An 18509-nucleotide genomic window follows, 5' to 3' on the forward strand; every position below is an offset into this window, starting at 1 on the left:
CGGTACCGTTTTTCTTGGAGCCGATAAGGAACTACGGGAGCTATTTTCGTAGGCTCAACCTGTGCTCAATCATTCAAGCCCTTGCTAATGATGGGACTGAGCGGCGGTTCAACCCTCGTGGTGGTCCTCATTTCGATGTACTACGAGAGATCGCGCTTTGCTTCACTCACCTTCGAGATGTCTACCTTATTAGCGCATATCAATGCCTGTCTCAATTCTTGACCTTTGCAGCCTATATCTGACGACCCCACTGCTCTTGGTGTGTTAACGACGGCTCATTTTTTGTGCGTTTCGGCTACGTGCAAAATTCCAGAACCTTTGGTGCTGCTGCGCTCAATGAAAGAACACTTTTGGCGCCGCTGGAGCGCAGAATATATACAGGTACTACAGTCGCGATCAAAGCGGCGTACGCGAAATATTATTGTGAAGATCAAAGATCTAAGCCTGCGTCCTACAGTGCAAGTTACCCCTGGTCCGTGTCACCGAGGTCTTGCCTAGGGAGGATGATCTTGCGCGAGTGTTGAGATTGCTCACTACTCATTAATATTGGCAAAATTCGCGCCGAAATCCGGGGAAATGTTTCAGAACGAGCGGAGAATATTAACACACGCACGCTCTAGATGTCGCCATGGGCCACCAGACATGCCAAGGCGCTCTTCGTAAGCATCGCGCAACATTCGCTGTACTTTACTATTAATAAATTCTAGTGAAACTAAAAACTGTAGTGCTTGATTTCCCGATCTCCTCCTCCCCCCTCTCTGACTCTAACCCCGTAGCAAAATGTCTCCCCTATCATCCTTACGAACTACAATCAAACACTCACCTTTGTCAAGACATTTCCAACTGGCTTTACTTTGACACCGTTACTAGTTTTCGGCGACACTTTGAATCGATTCGATGTTGTTTCCAAAATCGCCTTCTGAGCTGCAGGATTGGTCGGTTTCAAAGCATCTGTCTCATCAGCTCCTGTTTTCTTCAGATCTTTGAAAAGGGGATTTTCGCCGTATGGGGATGATGCTAGCGTCATGATTTGCTGATGAATAGGTAACGCAGGAGGTTGTTGTGTCCCACCGAGGGTATTAGTTCTAGACAATGAAATAAGAGAAGTTCAAACCAATAAATTATTTGTGAAATTTCTTAACGGAGTGTCTCTACTTACCCTCCCAATAATGAAGTACCACCGAAGCCACCAAACGCGTTTGTTGTTCCGAGACCCGTAGTGCCACCCAATAACGAGCCAGTCTGCCCTGTGTTGCCGAACAAACCGCCCGGTTTGTTGGCGTTGCTATTGAATAGATTTCCGCTGCCGAAATTCAGACCAGTTCCAAGTTGACCCGTTGAAGTTTGCGTTCCAAATCCACCAAAAGCAGGGGTTGCTGTCTTATTCAGGGATGTATTGAACAGTGAGCCTTGATTCGCTGTCCCGAAACCGCCAAACCCACTACTAGCTGTCGACGTAGGTGCTCCAAAACCAGGTGTTGTTCCGAATCCAGTTGCCGGTTTGTTTCCGAAAAGTCCACCACCTGCTGTGCTTGTATTTGTTCCGAAACCTGCAAATGCAGTAGTTCCTGTTGATGAGCTAAGGCCGAAAGCTGGTTGACTAGCTGTTGAAGTTGTACCGAATAGGTTGGTTTGTTGGGCATTTGCCTGTCCAAACGTTCCAAATCCGGTTGTGGTTTGGCCAAAGGCTGAAGTCGTGGCTGGACGGTTGAATAGACTGGTCGATCCGGTCTGGCCGAATGGATTAGCTCCAAATGATTTGTTAGCATCAGTTCCGCCAAATGAGAATCCTGTGTTTGATGTTGCTGGGGTAGAGAATGGTTTTGCAAATAATCCGGTCGATGCTTGGCTGGTTGGGCCAAAGCCCGCAGTCTGTCCGAACGCGCCAGTTGTTCCCATTGTATTTGTTCCGAACAATCCTTTATTTTCCGTTTGTTGCCCGAATAAGCCCGTTGTTTGCTGTGGAGCTGACGACCCAAATAATCCACCTGCTGCAGGCTGTGTTTGTCCAAACAATCCAACGCCTTGTTGTGGTCCCTTCCGGTTGGCTAAATAATCTTCCATGCGAAGTTCCTCTAAAGATTTTCCCTCGTACTCCTTCATGGCCGTGATGCAATGTTGCTTCGTACTTACATTGTTCGCTTGGCCATTTTTCATTAGTGTGTCCGTTCCAATGGTTTCTTGATACTTTACGATCGATGTACCTGCGTTAGCGCTTTGTGTCTGGCCAAATGCTGATGGGGTCGAACCAAACATTCCGCCACTGGTTGCAGTCTGGCCAAATCCTCCAAATGAAGGGGCAGCGGCATTTGAAGTGGTTGCTTGTCCAAAAAGTGACGTTGATTGTTGCGGAAAAGCGAACCCAGTAGTTTTAGGCTGCGAACCGAAGCCTTGACCGAATAATGATGTGCTTCCGGCATTTTGTTGCTGTGCAGTGCCAAAAAGTGAGGCATTTTGCGGTGTTTGGGAGAAACCTGTAAATGTAGAAGTTTTTTATTGACAACGAAAATGAACTGAAAAGCGTCCCCATATTTGCTTCATTCATTGCTAAATAATATATTGTGCAAGCGAGATCAGAGTAGTCCTGAAGTGAAATTTGGAAACCAAATTTTCCACACCCACATATTGAAATTGAATTTTCAGGCAAAATAATGCTTCCAACGGTATTGAGCGCGGTTTATTGATTTGTAAGTTGGTGTCGTTGTTTTTCAAACAGTTTGTCCTTTGTCTGCCCGATTAAATCCATGAAACTTTGCGCAAAGGAACACGAGCGTGCCGATATCTCAATTTGTTCGGTTTTCTCACAGTTCCATGACCAGGATCAACCATGAGGATGAGCTATACCAACAACCTGAAGGAAATGGCAAAGTGGACCGTGGAGGCTCGTTTGTGTCTGGCAGTCGCTCCCACCGGTTAGGTGATCGCTCACTTGATGCCTCTAAAAGTCCAAAAAGACTTCTTCCCTTGATCAACTGATTCTTTAGCGTCATATGCAAAAATTTCTCTGTTGGTTGTATCGAGCCGCTAGGCAAAAGTTATCCGATGACATGCGATTAGAAGAAAAATAGACAGTCAATGTCCATTTTAATTTGAAGTTTATAGGGATGGGATTTTAGGGTTAGTTAGAGTTTTTGATAAAAATTTCAAAATGAAACTAATTTGAACATTTTAAATAAAATAAAAGGAATTGGAATGAGATAAGGAAATGAAAAAAAAATGTTTAGAAGAGAGGAAACAAATGCATGCAATTTGACGAATTTTTTCGGCGACTCGACAAAAGACAATAAAGAAAACAGACTTGTCATGAAACCGCGAAATGCGACATTCCGGACATTGTGACTTGTGTGTTTCCGAAAGCCTGTAGCCGTGGCAGAAGACACAATGTTCGTCTAATCTCTTACTTATGCCCGATCTCTAACTTTTGAAGCGATAAAACTCTCCGTCACCCTTATATCCTGCGTAGAAGGATCAACTCAATCCGCAAGATCTTTCCTTGGCTCTATCGTAGTTGATATCAAGCAAGTCCTAAAATCCGTTGATATCAAGCAAGTACTAAAATCCGCTAACAATCGAAAGGGTCATATCTTTTCAGCCCTGTTAGCAAATCGCAACCTTAAGGTGTGGATTTTGATGCCATTAGGATAAATTTGGATTTGCCAAAAAAGGTATGCTTGAGGAAGATTCCTTATCCTCAGCTTCGTTGAAATTTCCACTCAGCCACTCCTCCGCAAACAGTTACGGTGCCCCAAAGGGCTATTTTCACATTCTTAGTAAGCTTATAGGTAATTCCCCTTACCCCTCCCGCGAGTGGTATGATTGCTGGTGTTTGTTGACCAAGTTGGGGAGAGGACACCCGTTTCCCTCTCCATATCCCTCTTAGGTACGTACTACCGGATTATAAGGGGAATTTTCCACTCCTCTCTCGACGGCCCCGCCTATTTCGGACCCATTCATCCTTACATCATCGAAGGCACAGGGTACAGAGATGCCTTTCTAGAAAGGGTCCTTATTTGGAGACCATCTAAGGGCGGGGATGGTGTTCCCCTCCAAAATCGTTAAATGAACTGTGGCAAAATTATTTGCAGTGTTTCCTTTTTTGAAGAGCGCATGGTTCAGGTTGACGAATTGCTATCGGGAACGCTCAGCAGGTTCCAGCAACTTCGGGTTATTGAAGTGGAACCACCTCTCGTGGGCGATCGTTTTATTATCTCTCCAGCTGGTTTCTTTTCGTTCAGTTATTGAACCACAGTCCCCTGCCTTAAAGATCTTTTCCATGGCACGAACGCAATCGGAGATGGTCTGCTGAACGACCCTGAGTATGTTCACTAGTTGTTCTTAACTTTTTCGTTCGACCTGACCACCCTTTCTCCTTCCAAATCGAAGTCACCCTTTTGGCAACGAAGAAATCAGCGCTCAAAATTTCCAGCATTCGAACAGGAAAACCACGAGCGTCCAATTGTTTTCACTTACGTACTTTCCCTGATTGAACAGGAACATCACGGAAAATTATTTTTCGTAAATTAACATTCAGATATGGCGAGGGTCACAGGTTGACACTGAAACTTCAGTTACAACTTCACGTTTTTGCCAATTACTCTTCCAATTTATTCAATTTGTCTGGGTTTGGTTAGTTTTCATCAAGGCTTTTGAGTGAAGTGCACTTCCCATATAGCAAGAACATTGGCACAGAACGGTTGTAACTTGATTTGATTCCGCCAGCGACTGTGAGTCAGAGCCTTGGCTTGGAGGGTTTGCAGCCACCCCAGCTGTGCGGCACTATCAAAACGGTAATTACCGAGGATAAGATCGGCTGGGTTACAAACAGCTTCTCCGGGTCCAGATGGCATAATGACACTCATACTGAAGAAGCAGCATGAAAGGGTTGTGCCCTGGCTTGTCGATATTTACCGGAGCTGTATCTCTTTAGGATACGCACCACAGTATTGGAGATGCGTACGAGTGGTTTTCATACGGAAAGCGTGTCTTGAGTCCGTGAAGGATTTTCGACCAATCCGCTTCACCTCTTTCGTGTTGAAGACCTCGAACACGTCCTGGACACTTAAGGACGATTATGGAGAGAACGCCTTTCTCTAAGTCCCAGCAGGCCTATCTCAAAGGCAAATCCACAGAAACCGCACTCCACGAGGTAATTGGCAGGGTTGAGCGGTCACTGTAGAGAATTTAACAATGTTAAGACTAACGCCATCAAAGAAGCCTTGACCAGTATTGGATTGGAGAGGTATCTTACGCATTGGATAATATTCATGCTAAGAACTACGATAATCTAGTACGATCTGGGAGGAAGTCACTTGGCCAAAGCTGTGAGCAGAGGCACGCCCCAGGGTCGGGCTACCTCGTCGGTGATCTGGTTGATAGTGATGGAGGAAATTTAACTTGGTGGTGAGGGACAGTACACGACTTCTACCTCCCACGGCTGAATGAGCAAAGATTGATTCTTAGCTTAATAGGATTCAAAAACCGTACCTCCCCCTTCACCTTCACATTAAATACGTTGGAGCGTACAGTGCTGTTATATTACGTGACTCCGGATGCTGCACAGCGAAGCTCAGAGTGGCCAATGATACCTACCCCCTTTACCTTGAGCGATAATGTAAAAAAAGCGTTTGAAATTTCATTTTTTGAAAGTGGATCCCTTTCTGGAACGCTACGATCACGCCCTGTACTCATTATCCCAGTTCTTAGCAATCATTGCGAAGAATGAAGTGGCTTTTTGAAGTTGCATATTATTAGACTTGGAAGTTGGCTAGGGTGATGAGTTGATTTCCAAATTTTAGATAGGACAGCGAAAACGAATCTAGCGCTATTGATGCGTCAGGTCAGACCAGTTCGGGGTTCTCCGTCGGCAGAAACCACGCCTCCTAAATATACAAATTGTTTTCGATGCTTTGCTCACTAATGCAGACAGCGAGAGTGTGATGGCCCGTCAAACTGATGGCGTTGATTTTGTTGGAATTTATCTTCAGCCTCAACTCGCCTCTCTTTTCAAATTCAAGCCATTTGGAAAAGGTCCATGATCCGGTGAGAGAACAATTAGATATTAGTGTAGTCGAAGTGTTTGAGGAAAGATGTCATCGTCCATTGAATTCCTCTATGTCCTCCGGACAGGGAAGCATGAAACACTTCATAGGTAACAAGACATAATATCGGTGAGAGGATGCAACCTGGTGGACTCCGCTTTGAACCCCAAAATTCTCTTAGATTTTACCTCAGAGCAGCGCGTGACATTTTGCACCATGTCGCTCTGATAATAACTATTAGTTTCTCCGGATTGCCCCTCCTACGTTGAGCACTCTAGATACACACTATCGAAAGCTTTCTCGACTCCGCGCACTATTCCAGAATGATCCGTAGGGTGTTGATATAGTCGATGCAGGAGGATCCGGAGCGTGCCTTGAGAACATCGAGATAGCTGCACGTGCCGTTTACGACGGCGTGTTACGGACGGCTGTAAATGACGAGCAAGAGCTCAACTTATCGTGGCCGAGGCGGATGGCTCTTGGAAAAAACGAGGTTTTACATCGTTGTTTGGCGTCGCTTTGATTGTTGAGAGTTACCGCGGAAAAGTACTTAACACCCTTGCCAAATCCAGTTTTTGTCATTCGTGCAGAGAAAATTCCGACTAATTTGAAGAGTAGGTCGCAAATTACGAGGAAGATTATTCCACTAATCATAAAGGAAGTCCGGGAAAGATGGGAATTGAAGCGATCGTAAGCATGTTTAAAGCGCCTCAGCACAGGTCTCAGGTACGTTCGATACATCCCCGATGGGTACTGTAAGACTTTCAAAGGGATTCTCGATTCGCGGCCGTATGGGGACGAGGTAATTGTAAAAAAAAGAGTGCGTCGGTCAAGCCGAGAAGCGTATGTGGTCGCGACTATGAAAAAAGAAAATAAAGGTGTCGATGGAAAGGGTAAGTTGACTGGTCCGGCTTATTGGACCGTTCACAAAATTTTATGGCCTCGCGATTCGTAGAAACCCCGATTCCATCGAACACATGAAAAATGACATTTGGACCTCTCACATGAAAACTCCAAACACTCCAAGGAATTCAGTCCAAATCCGCATGTTGGGGTGACTAGTCATTTCATCCACAAGAGGAGGAACTTCATCGATTGTAATACTGTTAAGGACCCTGATGAAGTGTTCTTTCCATCTCTTCAGTTGTTCATCATCGTGGATGAAAAGTCAACGGTTAAGATTCTTCACAAAACCATCGAAAGATTTACGATCACATGCGAGCTCTTTCGTGATGCGATATACAGTTCTGAAATCATTGCGATCTGCGGCATTTTCCGCTTCCCTGACTAGCGCAATAACAAATCCTCTCTTGTCACGGCGTACACTATGCTGAGCTTCTCGGGATTTCCCTTGGTATCGGGAGTTCGAACGCGTCACGCCCGCCATCACTCACAACGGTCAGTAGAGCCCTTAACCTTTTCCGTCAATCCGCTTCCAAGAGTACGCAGTCAGCCAGGTTTTATGACGCCTTTCGCGTCGTGACCGATAACCTGTGCAGCACCCGAGAAAAAAACATTTTTGATGGCAATCCAATGCTTATCAATATTGTCGGGCGCGTTACTTAGAAGATCTGCCGTTCGATCAGCAAGATAGAACTCCCACTGCCGAGCAACAGTCCTATAAGCGGTCGATGTCGAACTGCAATAAATAGCGATTGCAACACGCAAGCGAATTCAAGTGACCATCAAATGGTGATCGGCCGAAGTCAGCGCTTCTCTTGTTACGCACATCCAGAAGATAACTCCGAAATCTACTGCTGATCGCGAAGTGGACGATCTGATTGCTCGTAAGGCGTCGGGTCAGTTGAAACCCAACAGGCAGGCTCTGTACTCTGATGACGAGGCGGTGGAAATTGAAAAAAATCCACGAACCTACGAATCCGTTACGGTCGCCAAGATCCTGCATGTTCGAGCAAGGTGTTGTCAGATCCCACTTTGGAATTCAGATCACCCATTGCGATCATAATGTCACCTTTAAAAAGCTTCCCCTGAACCGCGTTTAATTGTTCATAGAAAACATATTTCTCCACTCCGTTGGTGCGTATAATTGTGCGTACAATTGTGATGCTCCTTAACTTAGATCGAAATCTACCAGTTAGAAGTCTGTCAGGAAATGACTCCCAGGTCAAGAGAGCCCGCCTTGGGCTTAGGCCCAAAATGTGCAGTTTATATCGCCGGAATTCCCGCTCGCTCATAAGACGCCAACATTTTACCACTGTCACTGATTGCAAAGTCGTTCCCTATGAGACCATCGCACCTCAACATCGGCCGTTGATTGCCGTCCTGCGAATTAAGCCACCGATAAAACAGCGTAAGGAACGCACTGGCCTGCCGCGCATTAAATGGTGGCGATTTGGTGAGAAGAAAGAAGAAACGATCTCACTCATACGATTGCCAACCATTACGAATGTAGAAGAATCATGGAACCAAATGAAAGACATGATACACAAAGCGGCCTCTGCAACCCTCGGGGTCACCAAGCCGGGTAAGCGGTACATCAACCGAGACACTTGCCTTTGGAATGATGATGTTGAAATGAAGGTCCATGAAAAGAGACGCCTCTACCACAAATTTCTCGACGATAAAACGCCTGCTAATTGGCAAATTTATAAGAATGCCAACCGGGAAGCAAAGAAAGCGGTCGCTGTCACCCGAGCGAACCATTTCAAAAATCTTTATGATAAACTGGACACTCGGGATGGCGAGAGAGATCTGTATCGACTTGTTAAAAGCCGTGATGAACGCACACAGGATATCGAACACTTCTGTTGCGTTAATGACAAGAACGGTACTTTGCTTACTGATCGTCGAGCCGCGACGGATAGATGGCGAGAATACTTCGAGCAGATTTCAACTGAAAAATTTGCTCATCCTCCACTTCCACAATCATTGCCGACATTTGGAGCAGTTCCACCAGTCAGCGCAACTGAAGTCGAGGAGGCAATAAAACAAATGAAATCGGGGAAAGCAACAGGACCTGACGACATCGCATCTGAACTCTGGAAAGCGAAGAGCTGGGACCCAGCACTGTGGCTCAGTGAATTCTTTAACCGGATTATTCAGGAAGGAAGAACACCATCTGGCTGGCAAGAAAGTAACACATCGTTCAATAAGTCCCGGGACTAGCATAGAGATGGCGCTAATAATGCCATTTATATACCAAGATTCAGAACTACCAACCTTCAGATAGATGTGTCAAAATTTGATGTAATTCGAAACATAAACAAGAAAGCTATAGTGGTTAAAGTGACGCTACCTTTGCAATCGTGAAAAAATGGACCAAAACGAGTTTCGTGTGTTGATCAAATATTGTTTTCTAATGGGGGAAAACACTGTTCAAGCTCAGTAATGGCTTGAAAAACGTTATCCGGACTCTACTCCGTCGAAAACAACCATTTGTTGGTGGTATGCTGACTTAAAACTCGGTCGTGCTGATACAAATGATGCGGAACGTTCGGGTCGGCCAAATGAGGCAGTAACTTCCGAAAACACCAAGCAAGTATTGAAAATCGTGATGAGTGACCGCAAAATGATGTGCGCGAGATAGCTAAGATGGTGAACATATCAACTGGTAGTGCATTTACTATTTTGCACCAAAAATTGGCTATGAAAAAGGTTTTTTCCAAATGGGTGCCGCGTTTGTTTACAATGGAACAAAAGCAACAACGTATCAATGATTCGGAGAGCTGTTGGCACTGTTTACTCGCAATAAACAGGATTTTTTGCGTCGATATGTGACAGTGGACGAAACATGGATTCACCATTTCACTCCGGAGTCAAGTCGGCAGTCAGCTGAATGGCGTACGACCGGTGAAAGCCGGCCGAAGCGTCCAAAAACACAACAGTCGGCCGACAAAGTGATGGCGTCCGTATTCTGGGATGCGAATGGTATAATTTTTATTGACTACCTCGAAAAAGGAAAAACCATCAATAGCGACTACTACATGGTGTTATTGGATCGTTTGAAGGTCGAAATAGCGAAAAAACACCCACACATGAAGAAGAAGAAAGTCATCTTTCATCAAGAGAACGCACCGTGCCACAAGTCGACCAAATTCAACGAATTAGGCTTCCAACTGCTTCCTCATCCTCCGTACTCGCCGGATCTAGCCCCCAGCGACTACTGGCTCTTTGCGGATCTCAAAAAGATACATCAGAGGAAAAGATTTGGCTCAAATGAGGAGGTGATCGCTGCTACTGAGGCTCATTTTGAGTCAAAAGACAAATCGTTCTACAAACATGGCAATGAAAAGTTAGAGAAGCGTTGGAATGATTGTATTACACTTGAAGGAGATTATGTTGATGAATAATAAAGAATTTTGCCGATTAAATGTTGTTTTCATAGTTAGTCCCGGGACTTATTGAACGATGTGTTACCACTGTTCCAATATGGAAAAACAAAGGTAGTCCAGCAGAATGTTCAAATTACCGTCCGATCCGGTTACTTTCCCATACCATGAAGATTTTTGAACGCATTCTTGACAACCGTATTCGCGAAATCGTTGAAATAACCGTGAATCAAGCCGGATTTGTCAAGAACTGCGGAACTACTGACGCAACACACGCTGCGCGGTTACTCATGGAAAAACACCGTGAGAAGCATCGCCCCCTTTACATTGCCTTTCTGGATCTAGAGAAAGCGTTTGACCGTGTACCACACGAACTCATCTGGTATGCTTTACGACAACACTTCGTGCCAGAAGAACTCGTGCGCTGGGTTCAATTGCTCTACCACGATCCGAAAAGTAAAGTTCGAAATATGGCGGGTGTATCAAAACCGCTTCGTGTCTCTGTTGGTGTTCATCAAGAAAGTGCCCTCTCACCACTCCTTTTTGTTCTTGTTATGGACATCGTCACACGGGATATCCAACGTCCAGTGCCCTACACACTTCTTTATGCAGATGATGTTTTCCTAGCATCTGATAGCCAAAATGACCTCGAGCAACTTGTTCAAAAATGGAATGATCGCCTCATGCAACACGGTCTCAGATTGAATTTAAACAAAACTGAATTTTCGACGACCGATGCCCATGAAACAGGCACAATCACTGTCAGCGGCAGTAATCTGCCCAGAACTGAGCGATTTAAATACCTCGGGTCAACGCTATCAGCCAATGGAGAACTGCGTTATGAAATTGCTTCACGCATTAACGCAACCTGGATGAAGTGGCGTTCCACAACTGGAGTTCTTTGTGATCGACGTATCAACGAGCGTCTCAAGTCTAAAATTTACCGCAATGTCGTCCGTCCAGTCGCTCTCTATGGTTCTGAGTGTTGGCCGACCATAAAAGACAATGAACGGCGTCTTGCGGTAATGGAGACGTTGGACTAGTGGCGTCACACGTTTAGATCACATCCGAAATGAGGATATCCGCGATCGTTATGGGGTTGCACCGATCGTGGAAAAGTTGCGAGAGAGGCGTCTTCGATGGTATGGTCACGCAATTCGTGCAAAAGAGAATTCACTTGCCAAGATTGGTCTGAGCATCGAAGTCGATGGTAAACGACCAAAAGGCAGACCTAAACAACGGTGGCTTGATACGCTGGATGGGGATTTGAAAGCCTCGAGATTGCACCCAGATCAGGCATTCGATAGAGCCAAATTGCGAAGCCGATCACGACGAGCCGACTCCGCTTGTGAACGGTACAAAGGCTGAAGAAGAATTCCCGCTCGAGTTGGAGAAAGCGAGCATTTGAGGACTCTCGACACCATTGTCGAGGAACGTGCGCACAATTCAAAAACCAATAGTCCGCTTTCTATAGCCAAAGATTGTTGCCGCGAGATCAGTCCCTATCACGGGGCAGGGAATTTGCTAGATGAACTCATACAATTGTGAACCCTCCGAAAAAAAATCGACTAAGGCTTTGACAAACATTTTATTTTCCTGACTGTTAGGGGTATCAGTCTGCGATGGTCAAGACATTTAGATGTCTGCAGCCACCGCAACGTCTCTGTTCGCCATTGGCTTTAAGGTCCATGTAAAGTGGTGAAGATCTGCAAATGCTGTGCTTACGAGATCCTGCGAACTCTTCCCGCGCAACTGCGAGCTTCTCCGGTGATAAAGGACCCGCCTTAGAAAAGATAGGGCAAGCAGTAATGTTGATGGGGGCCGGGTCATGGTGACCCTCTTGATCGTGTCTTCAATATCGACGCTAAAATGGTGTGGGCATTGCTTAAGGAACTCGAAGGGGCCCTCTTAAGGTGCTGCAGCGACCTCGGTTTTAATAAGGACACGAGAGTCAATATGAGCAGTTTCGTTGCAGCATCATTAGCTTGGTGGGGTTCCGTGAAACAACACAGACACACATATATCAGTCGAAGATTTTTTGCTAATCCAGAACGCAGAGTATTTGTGCGCCTGAGAATTCAGTACATTAGACGCCAAAGCAAATTCCGATTTACAGATTTCCGGCCACGAATTTCAGGCAATTACTTTGGATTTCTTTCGGCTGGAGTTAGCACTAGGAGCGGAAAGCGCATTCGCCCGAACCATGCTAGTTGTTAGGCACTGAATTGCCTAGAAATTTGCCACTTTACGCGCATCTCCGCTGTGGGATCAAAATATCCCGTCCATTTCCGCACACAAATTCTATTTTTCACTTAACACCCGCCGCTACCGCCTCGAATATCTTAACTCCCAACTCTTCACCTCTCGAGGCGTTTGTTTGTAAACAAAGACCGAAATGCGCAGTTGTAAATCAATTGCGTCACACGATGCAATTGCGAAACAGCCCCAAATACAAAGTCCAAGTTGACTCACCTCCGAATGCAGGCTGGGTGGTGGTGTTGGCCCCAAATGCGGGGGTCGTGCTGGATCCAAAGAGTCCGGTGCCTGTGGTGGGCTGCGTGGAAGCGAACAGCGAGGTGTTCGGTTGCCCGAACGCTGGGGCCTGTGCAAACCCCGTGGTGGCTGGTTTGCCAAACGTCGTGGAGAACGGACTGGCCGTGGCCGAGCTGTTGAATCCAAAACCTGTTCCCGTCGAGGTTGTCCCGAAAGTCTGCTTAGCGCCTCCAAACATGCTGTTCACGTGAAATTATTAACTGTTGTCGTTGGCAAATCCTCGATGTCCTTTTTATTCGAAGCAAATCCGAGTTAATTGTTGTGACCAAAAGCTGGGACGTTGGTGAAATAACATAACCTGCAAAGAGGGAGGGAAATCGTTATCCCTGATGGGAATTCCTCTGAAAATCCGCAATACTCACGCGAAACGTAAATAAACAAATAATCTGGCTTCGCAGATTTCACGCTCGTGGGGGAACCCCTCCTGCCTCTGCGCCAAATTTCTCCTGCTTCGATCCTAGACGTCCACAATTGAGAACCAAATTTTCCGGAAACTCACTCGTTATATTCCGCAAAATTTGGACTTTTCCAATCTGTTGTTATACGTAGTTCACTTAAAACATTCTTCACTTGTGTCGCGTGTCCGTGGGCACTTCTTTGCGGAGTTTCTGCAATGCAAGCAGCTAAATTTACCGCTAAAAACACAACAATGGACCGCGCGACTTTCAACTTGAGATTTAAATGGCGGATTCAATTCGCTTTTGAAATATTTGACAGGTCTTGACTGTAGGAGATTTCGGTTTGAATGGGAGCATTTTCGGACAAAGTCTCTGAGAGTTTGTTGGGATAAATGAAATGGGGCTAGAGACCACTATGTGGCGCGTCAATCAAATCAGCTGTAGATATTTTTACTGGACAGGCTAAGCTGCCGCTAATTTAATGTAAAGATGCTTATCAGGATAATTCCTTCTGAAAACGAACGCAGCGTCTCAAAATATTATTAACAAACTCCTTAGGTCAATGAGGCAGTTTTCTAAGCCCTCACGACGTCTTGACCAGATCTAGATGGATGTGATCAAAGCTCCCGGCCGGAATACGAAAATTGCCCAGCTCGACGAGATTGTGGCGATAAACCTTCGAGAGCTGACACGGAACGTGTTGCTTCGTCCAACGAAGGACGTCCTTACGGAGACTGGGCCAGAAGAACTTAAGCGCAATCATCTTCAAGTTGGCGCATCCGCTCGGGTGGGAGAGCTGATGTGCCGTATTGAAGGTTTGGCGACGAAGGGAAAGCGGCAGGTACGGCGTGATGTACCGAATTTCACTCCTTTTCTCGAAATTCTCAATATTAACGGAGATGCAAACTTTTTCCCCAAGATTCCCACAAATTTCAGCAAATTTCCTGGCCCCCAGATCCCCGACTTATACATCCTTTTGAAGCTCAGACCCTCCCCCGACACTTGTGATCACGAATTTCGCTCATTTTATCGAAATTGATTGATTTGATGATGAGCTCCGCATAGTAGGCTTCGTGGCCGTCGAGATTGAGGCCGTGCAATTTGAGACGAGGACTGGCCAGGAGGTGAGGAAGCTGAATGCGCTTTGCCTGAGTCTCGCTGATGTTCCTCGCAGATAATGCGGTGGCCATAGAGGCAGAGTCAACCCGTGAGAGAGCATCGGTGTCCACGTTGTTCACGCCTGGTGTGTGTTGCAGATGGACGTCAAATTGGCTGATAAAGTCCAGTTGCCTGCTCTGCCTGGGCGAAGCTTTGTCAGAGCGTTGCGCTGGTACTTGATGGCTGTGCACCTCGTCGTCGTGGGTTAAGTATCAATGCTCGGTGTCCGATAATTTCCTCGAAAAGAGGCACATGGGGACCCAGATGCCGTTAGGTCGGTGCTGATCGAGTACTGCGCCGAGAGCTGTGTTCGAGGCATCGGCCCGAAGAGCCATTGGTTGGGAAGGCCTGAGAAAGGCCGTGATTGCTCCAGATGCTATGCTTTTTTTTGTATTGTTCGAAAGCGGTGTTGGCGTCTGCTGTTCGTTTTACCCTGGACCGTTTGGTTTTTCACCCTTTTAGCAGCTCAAAGAGGGACGCCTGGCACTGGGCGGTGTGTAGCATGCAACGCCGGTAATAATTGATCATTCCGATGAAGCGCCTAAGCTGCCATGAGTCGATCAGTCTCGGGAACTTGATGATAGCACGCGCCTTCGGTAATGGTGGTCGGAAGCATTCGCTGTTAACTGGGAATCCGGCGAAGAGGACCTTTGGGAGACCAACATAGCCCTTGCCCCAGTTCATCCGGAGCTTGGTTTGGAGTAGCGTTTCGAAAAGTTGGTGCAGATGACGTTCATGCTAGTCGTGACCCACGGAAAGACTAAGGTGACGTTCTGGTACGCCCCAACGAAAGGGAGCTTTCTGAGGAGGTGGTTCAAGATGCTCTGCGTACTTTGCGTGGCGTTCTTCAGATCCAGCGGCATGCCAAGAAACTCAAAAACATCGAAGGCCGTAGTTACCACGATCTTGACGATGTCATCCGGGGCATCTCTAGGTCGATAACTGGAAAAACCGAATTACTGACTTCCTGTAGAAAGTCTTCAATAATGGGCGCCGGGTAACGATCTGGTCGAGTACGTGCGTTAAGTTGGTGGTAGTCGCTTATGATCCACCACTTGCCGGAGACTTTCGGTTCTTGGTGAAGAAGGCTAGCCTATGGGCTTGACGATGGTCGGATGACGCCGCGCTCAAGAAGGAGGTCAAACTCGTTCTTTGCGACTTTAAGGCGTTTTCCAACAAGGCGACGTGGTCGCGAAAATGCCGGTGGTCCCGTAGTGACAATTTGTTGATGGATTGGCAGGTCAGCGATCGAAGCCAGCTCCCCAGATAGGTGGCCTTGATAAACTTAGTGATAATATCGGAATATGCGTCGCCAAGGTGGCCATCGGGAAGCAATGGTGTGGGCACGGCGCTGATGGTGTGCACGTCCGGAAGCGGGCCGATAGTTCAGGCCGTGAAGAGACTAGTAATCTCGTCCAGGAGACGTCCGTGGCGTAGGTCAATGAGAAACCCGTGATGACAGAGAGCATCAGCTCCCAAAATGGTCGTCTGTATATCGGGGATAGTGAACTGGTCATGGAAGGGCCGGCGTAGCCCAAGATCGAGGATGAGTTGCTGGGTGCCGAAGGTCGAAATGGGTATCTCGTTGGAGGCTTGCAATGTCAGGCTCTGTTTCTCAAGGGGTTTAGCCGCGTACCGCTTCGGGACGATGGAAAGAGCAGGGGGAGTTGACTAGGAACCGTATTTTCGGATACGTAGCGCTGTTTCTCGGATGTTTCGTCGGCGAAACACGCTGCGACCACCGTTCTAGTTTCCCTGGGAATAGGGAGAGTTTCGCGCAGGAAAACTACAGGGCGTATGCCATGTTTGCTGTGGTATTAACAATATTCTGTGCTGGGGTCCGATCCCAGAGTTGCCGAACGAGCTGGAGAAAAAGCGGAAAGAGGACGAGGTGCCTGAAGGAGACTTTATCGAAGTAGTTTCCTGGGCCCAAAAAAAGAAGGCAAAGAAGGAAAAAAAGAACCAACTGGCTCCGCCGCCAGAAACATGTCTGTCCAAAAACAAAGAGGGGGCTGTGAACCAAAAGCCAGGAACAGAAAAGACGAGGAAACGAGAAAGGACTAGACCGTCGGCTTTGCTCATTAAGCAAGTCCTTAGTGAAATCCGCTACAGGATGAAACTCGAAGATAACGGAGCAGAGGTGTCTTTCATACGGAAAACGAGGAGTGGCGGAGTTTTCGTCGAACTGGGCCCAAAGACGACTAACAAGAGTACGTTCTGTGAAGCGGTCAAGGGGTTATTGGGGGAGAAGGCTCTTGTTTCCAGCCTAGAGCCCATGTGCTCTCTAGAAATCCGGGATCTTGACTGCCTCACAGAAAAGGTCGAAGTAGAGGAGGCGCTAAAGCGTGAATGTCCAGAGGTAACCAATGCCCGGGTAGGTATTACCTCTCTAAATGCTCGAGGCCAAAAGCTCGCCGTGGTGGAAGTCTGAAGTGCTGATTAGTGAGCAATACCGAAACAAGGACTCTTCCTCATGGCATCTCGACTTATCGGGCACCGCTGCCACCTGTGTTCAGGACGACGTTCGACTTCGTGTTCTTGCCGAAGGCCGGGGGAACGGGTTTGTCTGAATCCGGTGTTTAGGGATAACGTTTTTTAGCGTTTACCTGATGCCGAGTGACACGATCCCAGACTTTCGGCGCCGGCTTATTGCTCTGGAGGACGCCCTGTCGAGCACGGAGGAACGAATCCTGGTAGGCGGTGATTTTAATGCCAGGGCTCTTGAAAGGGGCATGCCTCAATCAGACTCCAGAGGGAAACGGATTCTGGAAATGGCAGCGAGAACCGGGCTCATAGTTTTAAATACCGGATCCACGCCAATGTTTCAGTGCCCAGGCTGTGAAGGAAGCATTCCTGGCATCACTTTTGCGTGGGAATCTCTGGCATCCTCGGTGGACGGGTGGCGAGTCCTAGAAGACTTCTCGGCAAGTGATCACCATTACATCGCGTTCGAATTGGTTGACGATACTTTTCGGCGAGCACCAACGCGGCCCTTCCACTGCCTGTGGAATATCGCGAGGGTGAACATCGGGAAGTTCGTCGAAGCTCTTGGAGCAGGCAGGTCCGCACTGGAGGGCGTTCCGGGGGGTGGTAATGTCACAGCTGATACCGTCGTAAATTCAGTGATGAACTTGATAAAAACGGCGTGTGAGGCTTCCATGTCCCGGAGGGGCCCCAGGAGCGGCAAGCCTTCTATGTACTAGTGGACGGCAGAAATTGCCGACCTAGGGAGGGAGTGTCATAAGCTCCGCCGCTTGGCATAACGTTTGCACGCTAACGAGGAGGCATGTGGCATAAAGGCACAGTTTAGATCAGCAAAAAGAAGACTCCGCAGCGTTATAAATAGAAGCAAAGCTTGTGGCCGACAGAACCGTGTTAATGAGGTGAATAAGGACCCGTGAGGACTTGGCTATAAGGTTGTCACCTGGAAAATCAGGGCTCTGCGGAGACCCTGCATACTAAGTACCGACCAGATGGATCGCATTGTGCGGGTATTGCTCCCCAGACACCCTGTACGGGTTGATATAAATAGCGCGGAAAGCATCGAAGATTGCCCCCTTTTCACAATGAGAGAGCTCGAAGAAGCGGTTCTCACTATAAAAAACAAGAAGGAGCCACGCTCTGATGGCATGGTGGTTTCGCCAACGGCCAGAATTGCTTCTTGAAGTGTTCAACGCTTGCTTCAAGCAGGGCATTTTTCCTTGTCGCTGGAAAGTGGCCAGACTCGCGTTGTTCAGTAAGGGTAAAGGAGACCCGGAGCTCCCGTCTGCATACCGACCGCTGTGTATGCTTGACACGGCCGGAAAAGTGCTCGGGGACTTATCCGCAAGGCAGTTCGGGTTCAGAACAGGGAGATTTACAGTGGATGCTGTTATGGAGGTCGTAAGATGGACAGATATGCTATGGATGGATGGAAATCATGTCGAGAGTAACACAGGGATCCATCCTAGGGCCGGACCTCTGGGACGCTTCCTACGATAATCTGCTGAAACTTGATATGTCCCCCGACATTCGCCCTATATTAGCTAGGAGACGTCTCCTTATGTGAGCAACGCAGTCGTTTCCCTTGACAA

General features: G+C 47.3%; 1 protein-coding gene across 1 annotated transcript in view; it reads right to left on the minus strand.

Moving 5' to 3' along the window:
- The window catches only part of LOC119652949 (nuclear pore complex protein Nup98-Nup96), a 33402-nt gene extending 19818 nt beyond the window's left edge, over positions 1-13584 (minus strand). Inside the window, exons 1-4 of the mRNA XM_038057340.1 lie at positions 13243-13584; positions 12800-13178; positions 1160-2474; positions 824-1085 (exon numbers count right to left, since the gene is read on the minus strand). Of these exons, the coding sequence (XP_037913268.1) occupies positions 824-1085; positions 1160-2474; positions 12800-13058 (1836 nt within the window). The 5' untranslated portion in view covers positions 13059-13178; positions 13243-13584. The remainder of the gene's footprint in view (positions 1-823; positions 1086-1159; positions 2475-12799; positions 13179-13242) is intronic.
- Positions 13585-18509: the final 4925 nt, after the last annotated feature.

Source organism: Hermetia illucens, chromosome 3, assembly GCF_905115235.1.
Source record: "Hermetia illucens chromosome 3, iHerIll2.2.curated.20191125, whole genome shotgun sequence".
NCBI classification, from domain to species: Eukaryota; Metazoa; Arthropoda; class Insecta; order Diptera; family Stratiomyidae; genus Hermetia; species Hermetia illucens.